The sequence below is a fragment of the Galendromus occidentalis genome, unplaced genomic scaffold (assembly GCF_000255335.2).
Source record: "Galendromus occidentalis unplaced genomic scaffold, Mocc_1.1 scf7180000077530, whole genome shotgun sequence".
Lineage (NCBI taxonomy): Eukaryota > Metazoa > Arthropoda > Arachnida > Mesostigmata > Phytoseiidae > Galendromus > Galendromus occidentalis.
In genome coordinates this window covers 142,140-154,711 of record NW_003805518.1, presented here as the reverse complement: position 1 = coordinate 154,711, position 12,572 = coordinate 142,140, and the positions used below count along the sequence as shown (strand labels likewise).

The following is a 12,572-nucleotide window of genomic DNA, read 5'->3' as shown; positions in this document are numbered from 1 at the left end:
CAAACCTTGTGATTGGCGAGATCGATGTCAACTTTCTCTACGCCCTGGCCTTCAAGTTTGCCCAGAACGCGCTTGACTGCATTCGCGCAGCTCTGGCAGGTCATTTCAACTTCGAATTCGTGGACCTGGAGAGTAGAAAGTTCGGGACACCTTCAAACTTGAGCACATAGCCTGAAGCGCTCGATGTGCAAGCGATGCACAGACCCCCGAGTTTTTCCTCGACGATGCAGCCAGAAGCAATTTTCGAAACAAGAACCGAGATGGCTGATTTGGAGAAATCCCTACGCTGGGTTAGTAAAAAGACCCGGAATCCATTTATTCACTGAAAAGGCATTTCCAATGACCACAAATGCTCCTGTTTCGAAAAGTACTGAAGGTCTATGCACAATGAAAACTCGAGTCGAGCCTACTCCCACCTAGCTATCACAGTAGTTTCCGTTTCGGTATAGATCTGATTTTAAGATTGCAAGGTAATGTCTCGTCTTGAAGACCCTGCGCTTTCAGTTCCGGTGTATCCTGTAGGCTCGTCCGCCACATGTCGGGAGGCACTGCGGGTTGATTAGGTCGTTGCCGGTGTTTGGAACATTTTTTGAGATCTCGCGAGAGTCCAGGATCTAAATTCTCGAAGAACTTCTCGCACTCGACGCACTCTGTCGTTTTCGGAGCTCGTATCGCGGTCGACGGCTTCTCTTTCCTCGTTTGTGATTGACTCGTTATCCAAGTGGAATCTCTCTTCAGACGAGGTCTCGAACAAGTAGGGAGTTTGGACCAGAGCTTAGAGTCAGGCTCCTGTTCGCTTGCTTTAGGTTTCCCACAGGGACTACACTGGGTTTCGGGAACTTCTTCGATGCGTTCGCTTCCCTTGGTAGGTGTTTCGAGGAGCACCGAATCCTCAACCAGCACTTCAGTCGGTTCGTTTTGGGACAGTCGGGTTTTGGCTTCTTGCAGCTGGGCTTCGAGCGCCTCGATTTTACGCTGAGTGAGCGATTTGTATTTACGATGGGCTTCCTTCAGATTTTCGCACTTATCACACCTCTGCACAGAGGCGCGTTCCCTGTTGATTAACACGAATATCTGCCCCAAGAGAGTTTCCAGCGTTGTTCCTTCCGGTGGCACACAGAGCTCAAGATTCACATTCAGAGACATAACTTTAGCTCTCGAGATTAAGCCCCAGAAATCACTCGAAGCTCTGCCACAAGTGAGAGACAGAAGAACATCTGATGTCGAGTGAGTTTCCCGCGCCGGCGGTCATTGTTGAAAACATGAATTGGATGGATGGACGCATTCGCTCCGCGCATCACTCTGGCTGTCCGTCGAAACTCCTGGATTTGACTAATGGCTCACTCAATGGGTCACCGGGGTCCGGAGAGTATGGATATACGGTCAGCAATCACGTTATATTCGTACCCGCCGCACATTCAGATCGTAGCCTCTGGTCAAGTTCGCAATCGAGCTTGCTCCGGGAGAATATATTGTGCCGGATATGAAGATTCACAATCCCCGCTCTTTGAGACAGCGATCACGCGTCAGGAATAATGAAGTCCTCCCCTCCCATCGGGACAGTTCTATATGCATACTCTGGAGAGCTCTTAAGGTGCATGGACCGACGAGCAACCGCGAATTTCGAAAAGGACGAGCGATCGAACCGGCGCGGCGTCTATTTCCCGGATATCGTCGCCAGTTTCCGGTACGATTCCCCATCTCTGTTGTCGCTAACATCGGATGAGGCGCGAGGATATGCGAGAACCGACTCTAATCTGCCGGTCTTCAAGATGATCACTTCTCATATCTCATAGCTGCGAGTCACCGCCCACACGCAGCAATGCGTTTCTTCCCTCGAGCGAGGTACGCAAGAAGAGCAAAATTATTCGAGGATCTCCCTAGAGAAGGACTCACCGACGACATCGTCTCAGATCCCAGAGTACCAGAGTACCCTCGTCTCGTAGAATTCAGGAGAATGCCGGAGGGCGAACAAGTTGTTCGGTGACAGCAGCTGACAATCTCAGAATGATCTTTGCTTGGACTGGCGAGGGCAGTGCAGCACTCTTCGATCTGCGAACGTTTGGAGACAAATAGAAGACCGCCCGCTCTCTGGAGTTATCAGGACGTCGAGATCTCTTAAATACATCATTTCCATCGACGCGAGCTGCGCTGACTGGTTGGCTGAGGCCACGTAAGCTCGCAAGTTCCTACGACGCGAAGAGTCTATCAGGAGCCAAGGTTCTTTGAGTCCATTGTGGTCGGTAAGTATGCCCTCGATTCCATAGGGCCCGCTCCAGGAAATTTCCTTTCGGGAAGTAGGGATGGTGAGAACGTTCGGGACTCGAGCTCCCCGCGCTCGCACGCTAAGAGTTGTCCCTGCGCATCATCGCTTCATCGGAGCGATCGATCACGGAAGCAGTGGCACTCAAAATCAGCCAGATTTTAGCCCGGGCGTTTTTCCCGCCAAGCGTTTGACTCCCCAGTCCGATCTAATATACTAGTTGCCAATGGGATGTTTCTTGCTTAATTCCAGAGAATGAAACTCCATATCGCGTTCCTCCTGCTTCTGCCCCTGGTGTATGGGGACCTCGAGAGCGCTTGCTGTCCAGAACCATCGGTTGGAGAACTACTACAGGAGCCGGCTTGCTTGGCAATGGTCGGAACCGCCGGAGTGCTCTCCGTAGCCGCGGCTCCTTTCGCTCTGGCAGCTGCAGGCTTCAGTGCTATCGGCCCGGTAGCAGGAACCATAGCTGCATGGTGGCAGTCCACCGCAGTCGCTGGTACTGCGTTCTCCGCCGCCCAATCGGCCGGCATGGCCGGTACGACCCTAGCGTCAAAGAGCTTCATCGGATCTACAGCCGCAGCCGCTACGGTAAAACTGTGTTGCGCGAGCGTGACGTGCCCAGACTCGGAAACATGGTGAAGTTTGCAGGATCCTACTCTTTCATTTCAAAACCGATCTGACAAATGTTATCATTAATCCCAAGAAGCTCCATACCATGAACATATTTGACACTGCGAAATGTATCCAATCATTACAACTCTAGTAAAGCGTCGTCGACGAGCGAGGAAGAAGATTTCGTTTATCGAATCCAAATTAAGCCTCTGTCTTTGGCCAGAGCCATTCCGACCATGATGATGAAGGCCTACAGCGAGATCCTGCCAAAGTCCATTGATTCGACCCTATATCTACCGTGAGCCCTTGATAGGAATGCTTAAAACGGTACTTCACAGAATCTTATCAAGATATCGGCATTCTCACGCAGAGAATGGAACGCAGCGAGGAGAGCCGGTGGCGGTCCCGGACTGTCATGGCTCTCATGTCTCATGTCCCTAGGACTAGGAAATACGGTTGCCACGTGTACTTCCTCCCCGACTTCCACTGCTCCGTCAAGCACGTTTCCATGGCGTTAGACGTTGCCGATCATATGCGAGATTCTCCCGGAAGTAATTTTTCGGATGCGCCGGTCCAAGATGGACCCCTTCAAGTAGGATCGAGGAAGATGAACTCCTCTCGCAGTCCGAACCGCAACTCCGGTATCTCCGTATAGCGAGGGAAACGCATGAGCAGTCTCGAACACCCGGCTCGCGATATGATCAAGTCTTTCATCTCGTCGAGGAGATAGCTCATTCGAAGCGTCGACAGCCGTTTCTATACAAGCCTTCTTTCTTCTCCTTTCTTCTCCTCACAGTCATCCATTGGTGCGGCAGTCGGCCTCTTAGGGAGGGGGGGGGCGGGGTAGATCGGTCGCCTTCCAGCTCGGCTTTCGAAAACAAGCATAAGGCCGAACCACAATGGCGACAAGATTTTGGCGCTGATCGGATGTCGCCTGAAGTAACTGCAAGTTCCCGAATACGCACGATCAACGAGGGGAGTCGATTCGATTTGCGTCAATGGCTAAGAAACGAAGGCCGGCTGACAATTACGTGCTTGAAATGCGAGCAGACAAGACACCGACCGGTGCCCATGGAAGACGCTCGCGCACGCCAAGACTGGATATTTCCCCACTGGTATATTCGCGGTGACGAAGAGTATCAACCCGAAAATCTTGGGGGTGCGGTCTTGCAGTCGGGATTTCGCGGGCCCTCGTAGCAATAGATTAGGTACTTGGTGGCAAGCTTGGATGGCTGCACGGTCGAATGAGACAGTCCGAATCGTGATTGCATGATCGGACCGAGTGGAAGCCCCGATCGCAAATTGTTCTTGACTCCATCCAGCTGAATACCATGAAATCGCAGGGTGCCCATCGATGATTCACGGGGAAAAGATAATGATTGAGATTGGGCCGAAATCGGATCAGCAATCGATCCCGGGAATAGTGATTTGAACTCGACAAAGTTCCGAAATAGAGACCTGGAAATATCTGTAGTCATGATTCGACCCACGAGCTATCCTTCGGAGTGATCTACCATCGGGAAATGTTATTCTCATCTTCTCACGACCTCCTTACATGCGTAGCACCAGCCCACGAAGCAAGGCAGCGAGGACCTCTTCACGATCTCTGTGGAGCAATGGGAAGGAGAAACCGAGCTCAGGTCACGTGAGAGCTCATGAAATGAGAACACGCTAACAAGACCGAGGTTCTCAGAACAATCAAGCGTGCATCTCGCGTAGCATCATCCTCGTGAGGTTCGAGGGTCAAGGCACTTACTCAATCGCGAAGCACGCTGAACTCCAGTGAAATAATAGACGCTCTCAGATATTATCCTCGTGTCCGGCGAAGGCGAAGCCGTAGCAGCAAAATGTATACTGCAATCAGATCTACCCGCATTCAAAAGTCGGGAAGCCGAAATGTCCGAAATACAGGAACTCCACCCATCGGCCAGGAGTCAGAGCTCCTTATGATGATTCGGAATTGAATCTCTCGCTTCTGACGATCCCGGGTGCTCAAGGAGCCATAGCGTTATCCGTGTCTTTCGGGCCTGTCTGAGCCATTCATCCACAGTGTCCCCGAAGATTCGCCCGGTCAGCTAAGAGACCTCGCACGAAGGCGTAGGTTGCCCCCGCCACCCCACCATTGAGTTTGATTGACGGAGTGTTTCCTGGTGATGTCAAGTAATCTGTCAAAATTTGTTCGACTTGGTGGATCGCTCAATAATTGATCGTTTAGCATATCAAATTTCAGTGTCGAACGCTTGTCGTAAATCCGCATGAAACTTCGATCGAACCGAGCTAAGTTGCGGGCGAAACTTCCAGGAAGCATTTTTTCTCTGTTCTCTCGCATTCCTTCGTCGACCAGCAGTAAAAACTGAAGAGTTGAAGATTTTCGCTTCTCGGAGCTCTCTGATTCCTCGTCTTTGTTACTGGTGCGATACTCAAGAGAATGCCGCGATCGAGGCAGAGAGCGCTACTACGGCTGATTCTCTGCAGGTCGAGCTCGCTCCGGCGCTCAATCGAGCGGCGCAAGATTACGAAGGTATGGAAAGGACCCCAAACACGATCTCTAGTTCCCCTAGGCTGGAGACAATCTTGATTTGACGCCCAGCCTCCAATGTCATTCGAGAAAGGCAACACCACCCTCCTCCGAGGCGGGCTCTTTCGTTAACAAGCGAGTCGCTCTGAAGTATTTTTTCAATCAAACAGAAGTCTGCTTCATGACATCCTCGCGAATCCAATAGGAAACTAATCCGCCCCGAAGCGATCGATGAATGCTCGACTCCGGTAGCGTCTCGCGGTGATAATAGCCTGCTCATGATCATGAGTTCAAATTGCTCCGAAACATGAAGATGTTGGCTCTGGGCCCCTAGTCCTCGAGAAATCAGGTGCGAAGAGCGGTACCCTGAAAGGAAGCTACGGACGGACACCCAGAACGATAGGGAATGCCGATCGGTAGCTGTATTGGCCGAACGACCCACCGACTTAGCGATTCGCCGCCGTCACCCGCTCTGATCTCGCTAACAACTAGCGAATTTATGAGCGACTCGCTACTGATTTTTTTGTGGTTGTGGTTGATTTCGAATGAAACATTTGGTTAAGAGAAAAAAACGTTGACCAGACGACCAGGAGCGTCCGACTGAGCACCGCTCGCCCACCGTCTGGTCGTAAATCATGCACAATATGTTTTTTGCTCTCTTCTGTGAAAAGGCTTAAGAAAATTTCTAATGAGACCGTCCTCTCAGTGGACAGCAGGCTCGAGCAGTAGTCGCGGTCTGTGACGTCGGAACGGTCGGCGTCAGATGCCGACTCAATAAACGCTTCTGTTTGAACAGATCAAACCCTTTTTTGCTTATTTTTTCTTCGCTTCATTCCCGGAAATTGACCTGTTTTTTCTCTCGCTCTTCGCTGTCTGAGCCGCCCCATAGGAAAGGCTCCCGTGAGCCGCACGGTTCCGACGATGACCGCGACTCGCTCGAGCTGAGCTGTGTACGACGGGGAGAAAAGTGCTCTGCGAAGCAAACCGTCTCCATCGCTCGCGGAGATCGACACATTTGCGGATCTCTTGCACTGATTTCACATTTTATCAGCTTTATGGGATGAATTATATTAGTCCATTCCGAACCAGGATTCTGATTCCGGAGCTCCGACCCCGAGCTCGCAATGTCGCCAGTGGTGGTCCCGTCGATTTTCGATGCATGAGACGCTTGGACATGGTGTCGCGTTCCCCTACTCGGCCGAGGTGGACAACGATGAGCAAGGGCGATGATTCGGGAGCTTGTTTTTCGGGGGAAGCGATGACAGGGTTCAGAATGCTTCAGTGGAACTGAACTCTTTAGCACCCAATTCGGAGTTCTCGAGTTCGAACCGCTTTCTAATTTCTAATTGGGAGTCGAATTGCATGCTTTTTCGAGAAACCTGACACAGGCAAGCCGCGTCGTCCGACTCGGATCGAAACCAGCTCGTCGTCGGGACCCTCGATGGAAAACTTCGGAACGATGAGACGTAATTGGAAACTTACTCCGGTCTGACTAAGCAGCTCAGACCAGATCTTCGAGAGCTTGAACCGTGAGCCGATCGTGTGGTTTGCGGACCTTCTCGAGAATTGTCCGGAAGAGTTTGAGAGGCATCTGATCAGTGTTGGTTTCATGACATGATGAATGTGACAAGGAAGGACCCATGATTCTACATTCCAGTAGATACCAAATACTCCGATTATTTCGATTTTTCGATTCTTCATGATCGAATAGATGCTAGCATAGGTCCAATAGATGCTATTCAGGAGATTCATGGTGATGTGATGATCGATTAAATGCTATCTACAGAGAGACCCCCAAGGCACATGCGCTCTTATATGAACGAAATGATGCCCTACGGGAATGTTTCCAGAATGAGATAGGCAAGGCAAGGTCCTCTGCGGAAGATCTATGCGGAAGAAGGATGATAACTAATGGAAGAGACATCGAGGCAAAACGCCCGGAGACGTGACGGCTATGTTAGCATCGCGCTACATCCTACGTACAGTGAGAGCTGTCTAAGCGGGCCATGCGCGGTGCCGTTGAAATTCGGTCCGATAACTCAGGTGGTCCAATGACGCTCCAAGTATACTATAGACCAGCGGTTCCCAACCTTTTTGGCTCCGCGGCTCCCTAGCGAACCCAGAATTCCCCCACGGCTCCCAGGATACCCAGTGCCCACGCGGCTCCCGCGGCTCCTACCTACTCTCCCTTCTTTTTCCCCTAAAAGGACCATTCGCAACTCAACTCACTCATAACTTGCATGTACATATATTGTTCACAAATGTTGCGCCTCCCTCCCGTCAATTTCCCGTTAAAGAGACTGAATGGGAATCTCCGGAGACAAGCAGCTCCTGGCTGGAGAAGGTAGCCTCGCGGGCATACCAGAGCTCTCTAACAAATGAGTCCAATCTCTCTCGATGGAAGAGAAGAGTTGAGCTTCTCGAAGCTCACGGGAAAAAGCTTAGTGGTGTATGAAGTCTTCTCTGCGGGGAAGACACAAGGAAACAAAAGGTGCTCCGTGCGGTGGTGTGAAAGCGAGTGAGATTTTATTTTAGCTTCGTTCACTTCTCGATAGAGTTGGGCGGAATAGGTTTGAACCGAATGGCGGGAACACAACCGTGGCAGATGAAGTCGATCCGTTTCGGGACCTTCCCTTGGAATTGACAAACCCTGACGGCCCGGACCTACACCAGAAATTCGTCCCAGGTTCGGCGGCTCCCCCAGAAAAGTCCCGCGGCTCCCAGGTTGGGAACCGCTGCTATAGACTATAGACTGCTGATCGGTCCGCGGGGAAAACGGTCCAATATGTCAGATGGTCCTTCCAGTCAGTCTTTTTCGGCGTTTACCTTTCGATGAATGGGAAGGTGAAGGCCTTGATCTTGGCACGTGATAGTACGTGAAAACCGTGTTCATATCAACTATAATACATTGTCTCAAGCACGAAGATGTAAAGATGAAGCTCCAATCTTCGGATTCAGAGCGCTCGACAGATATTGGGGCGTAGATACTGTCGCGCGACGCTCGAATCTGACTCCGTCTGCAGGGCTTCTACCGTGCTGCCGAGTCGCTCAATCATGGCAGTTCCCGATTGTTGTCATCGCGATTGATTCAGGTCACGAGATACTCTAAATCTTTAGATCCGATGAATTTTTCGTTCCATCTCTTGGGGAAAGCGATCAAGTTACCCGAAATGTTAACTCGGCAATCGTATTTTTTGCTGAGATTCAAAGAGGAGACCAACAATTCAGGTCCTCGGCACAACGATTCGAAGGCTCGGAATATCGAAGGTTCGTCTTTCCATTATGCGTTATGCTGTGTGTTTGTCGTAAGTTTGTCGTAAGGCCTGTCTTGAAATGAGGCCACTGACTAGTCGGCTTCTGACCCCATATTCCCCGCCTTGAGAGGTGGACGTCGATTTGAAGAAGCAATGAGGAGACCGAAGGATTGCCGGGAGTGGTCCAGAGTGGCATGGAGCAGGGCTCTCCTGGGCTTGCCGCCGAATAACGGTTTGTAGCTTCGGAAAGGGACGACGTTGTGTTGACATTAAGGAAATTACTAGCTAATGCTTTGTCTACCTCGATTTTTAGTGCCTCCATTTGAGGAATACCGCTTCTCGAGGAGCCCTATATGACCCGAAGCTCCTATTTCGGCTCAGGTTCTCAAATAATTACAATCGGTGCCGTAAAAGTAGCCTAACAGATTTTTAAACGTCGTCCGAGAGTAGTTGCTCAGTTTGTGTCTCGTAAAATTTTCCCGATTGCTTCTTAATTACCAACAGAAGCGAGAGGAACCTCTCCTCGGTAGAAACACATTTTCAAAGAGTCAACCGCCGGCTTTTTCTCTATCAAATTGGCAACTCCTCTGGCGCAAGGCGGCGAAAAATTCCGCTCTCCCATCTGGGTGATACTCGGACAGCTCGACCATGCCGCGTCAGAGATGCAATGCAATATTGTGGTACTTATCTGATCTCCGCAGAATGATATCCATGCCAGAATGCTTTCTCGTTTCATGTACCATCTACAAACTTCGCCGAGAAAGGTTCAGAGCGGTCTCCCCTTTACTTCGATTGACTTCGCCAAAAAGATAATAATAGTTCGCAGACGGGTTGCGAGTGTATCAGGGCCTGGATGCGCTGGTACAAATTCATTCTGACCACTATTCAATGAGGCTGCCGATTACCTCAAAGCCCCTGCCATAAAAGGAACATCCGGAGCGATGAGTGGGCTATGAGGTCTGTGAGTTTCAGAGCGGATACGAGATAGCAGAGCCCTCGTGAAGCGTCTGAAGACGTTTACCCAATACCGCCATCGGAGACAGAATCATTCGGATCCATTGATGTGTGCGGCAGTCGGCGTCTTTGTGAATGAGGGCTCCAAACTTGTTTGCGATTCTTCGGTTACGCTACGACTGAGGACTCGTACCATGGGTATCTGTATCCATGCATGTGCGCTGTGAATCACGGACACTTCATCCGATCATCTATCTTATGAGAGGGGAATGATTATTAAATTCTCATTACAGTGCGACGGGAGACAGGGAAGCCCGGATCGCGATCATTCACAGACCTTCATGATCTGGCACATGGCTGGCGGGACGGAGAGGAGGCAGACAGGAAGGTTTCTAGCACGAATTTCGAGATATACTCCTTGCTGTCGCTTCTAGTAAACTTCGATCTTCGGTCGAATCGATAGGAGCGGCTTGTGTCGGTGTTCCCCGGGCGATGGGATGCAACGCCGAGCATCGCATCCGGACGAGTGACGTCGGAGCGAGACAAATACGCAAGGGACGAAGACCGAGGTCACTCGCAATCCGTGAAGAACGAATCAGATCATCCGAAGGGCAACTCAAGACACGCAGGGTTGAAGGCGCGGAAAGTGATTCTTTCTCCTCTCTATATCTCCGGAGCAGAGGAGAGTTTGGAAGCCCATCGAAGCCTTCATTGGATCATTTACGCTAATCGTGTGCGGTCCTCACATCAAGTGAGCGATTTGTGTCAAAACTGCACTGTGAAAATATCCTCTGTTTATTCAGTTCGGAGTAGGCCGGTCGTCAAGCTCAGCAAATGACAGCCACTTCGCACGCCTGCTGATATTGAGCCCCGCGCTATGAAAACCATCTGTGCTTAATCCCATTCTCGAGTATGTTCCCCGAGAGCTCCCTCCACACCACAATGCTTGTTCTCGGCCCGAAAAGATTGCGAAGCTTTCCATCAGAAAGACTCCAGCCCATCTTTCGGTCGGAGCTTTTTCTTCCGCCCGGAGTTACTCGAAGGGCTCCCTATCCAGCCTTGCACTTTGAGTCTCCATTCTGTCATCTTTGCCGCTCATAATGCGGCTCAATGCGTGATCATACAGCTGAGTTTCTGAGTTCGTGATGGGTTGTGCATTCCGATTATATTTTTACAATTGGTCAGATGAATCGAGGTTTCCATTCGACGATCGTCGCAAATCGCGACTCTCGACATCGGTATAATCACCTATTACATTTCCTATGCTGGTGAGCCAATTAACACTCAATTGGGGAGCTCTGCTCCGTATACGCAGCTTAATACCAAGTGAGTGCAACGAGTATCAACCGAGCATGAGGCCATTCCCTCGAAGAGCCTGTACGTTCCTCCGTTAAACGAAGCCTGGGGGCGGGTCCATTCTGGGTGGTGGCACAGGGGAGGGCTCGTCAGTTCTTCTACAACGATATTCCAATTACTAGGGCAGCGTTATTTCCCATCGTCGTCGTTCTCTCAAAAGAGAGAAATGCGAAGAGACAGAGTTCGGATCGCCCAGAGAGGGCTGACAGAGGAAGGAGAAGCGAAGCTCCGAGAGGAGACGGGCCTGGATCCGCATTGGTCCTCTGGGTCGAGGGCGGTGCTTGGGAGAGGCCGGACGCCTTTATAGGACCACGGTCTGAGTCAGTTTGTTTTCAGAGCGCTCCGAGCACTTGTGCCGTGTGTGATACCGAAGAAGCAGTAGTCCTTCTAATTCCACAGCTAAACGAGCAACCAGGATAATAATGCTTTACTCCAACCTCATCAGCGCCGCCTCGGTGTTCCAGTTGAACCTCCCTAACGTGGAGCCGTTGACGCCGCGTTCGCCTTATGGCACGGACCGTGTGTTCCATTTCTCCCCATCTTCCCCGTCTTGCTCATCTGGCGGCATACCTTCTCCGCGAGTGAGATCCCCGTGCCCAGCGAGGAAAACCAGCTTCACGATCGAAGCCATCCTCGGCCTCAGCCCTCACTACAATGAAAAGCCAGTGAACAGACAAACTCTACCGACCCCAACAATCTGCAAAGGTGCGTTCCTTTTCCACCCCGATTGCGTTATTGCTTCGTTCGCTCGCGGCCGACCGTCGAACACGACGACGCCCTCGGTGGAACCGGTCGAGGACTGAGTAGAGAGCAAGGAGTGAGGTATTAACGTGATCAATCTTGTTCGTTGTTGCAGATTCCATTACTCCACCACCTCAAGGCAACCCCCTGAAGAGAAAAGCGTCCGACATCGGCGGGACCAAAGCCAAGAGAAACCGAACGATATTCACTCCGGACCAGCTCGACAAATTGGAAGCCGTGTTCGTGCGACAGCCGTACATGGTGGGACCCGACCGGGAAGCTCTCGCGCATTCGCTGGGTCTGACGCAATCTCAGGTCAAGGTTTGGTTCCAAAACCGAAGAATCAAGCTCCGAAAAACGGAACGCGAGAACAACCATCGAGTGCTTGGCATGAGGAAAAACTCGGACTCCGAAGATCTCGCTGAGATGTCCGACGAGCGAGGCAGCGACTGCAGGGAGAAGGAATTCGATTACAGCGATGCCTAAGTTGGAGGCTTGGAGCTGTACGAAAGTCAGTGAGAGAAGGCCGAACCTGCTCTCGAGAAAGGCTCGCAACAGAGATATAAGTGCAAACGATTCGCTCAGCGACCGATCCGGAATAGCTGAGCTACCGACCAAGAACTCCGAGGTTGCACATCGTCGTGATTGACCACATCGAGACCTCATCTTCCTAGGGCCCGACGGCTGGAGGAATTGCGAGGACGAGCTCCGCACGGAAGAAGACCCCGCGGCTCGTAACTTTCGAGGAGCGCCTAGTCATCTGTATAGAGAACTTGTTGAAGGGAGAGTTGTTAGGGCGACCGATTCGCTACCGATGCAGCGCTTCCAACGTGCACTGTCTGTACAAAAACTGTATATAGAGGAGCGGATT

General features: G+C 51.2%; 1 protein-coding gene across 1 annotated transcript; it reads left to right on the top strand.

The window, feature by feature from the left end:
• The first annotated feature begins 11,295 nt into the window (after positions 1 to 11,295).
• Positions 11,296 to 12,187, top strand: LOC100899726 (homeobox protein notochord). Its single transcript, XM_003748345.2, has 2 exons — positions 11,296 to 11,665; positions 11,817 to 12,187. Exons 1-2 carry the CDS (start codon positions 11,383 to 11,385, stop codon positions 12,185 to 12,187), a joined length of 654 nt encoding a protein of 217 aa, XP_003748393.1. The 5' UTR covers positions 11,296 to 11,382.
• The last annotated feature ends 385 nt before the right edge of the window (positions 12,188 to 12,572 follow it).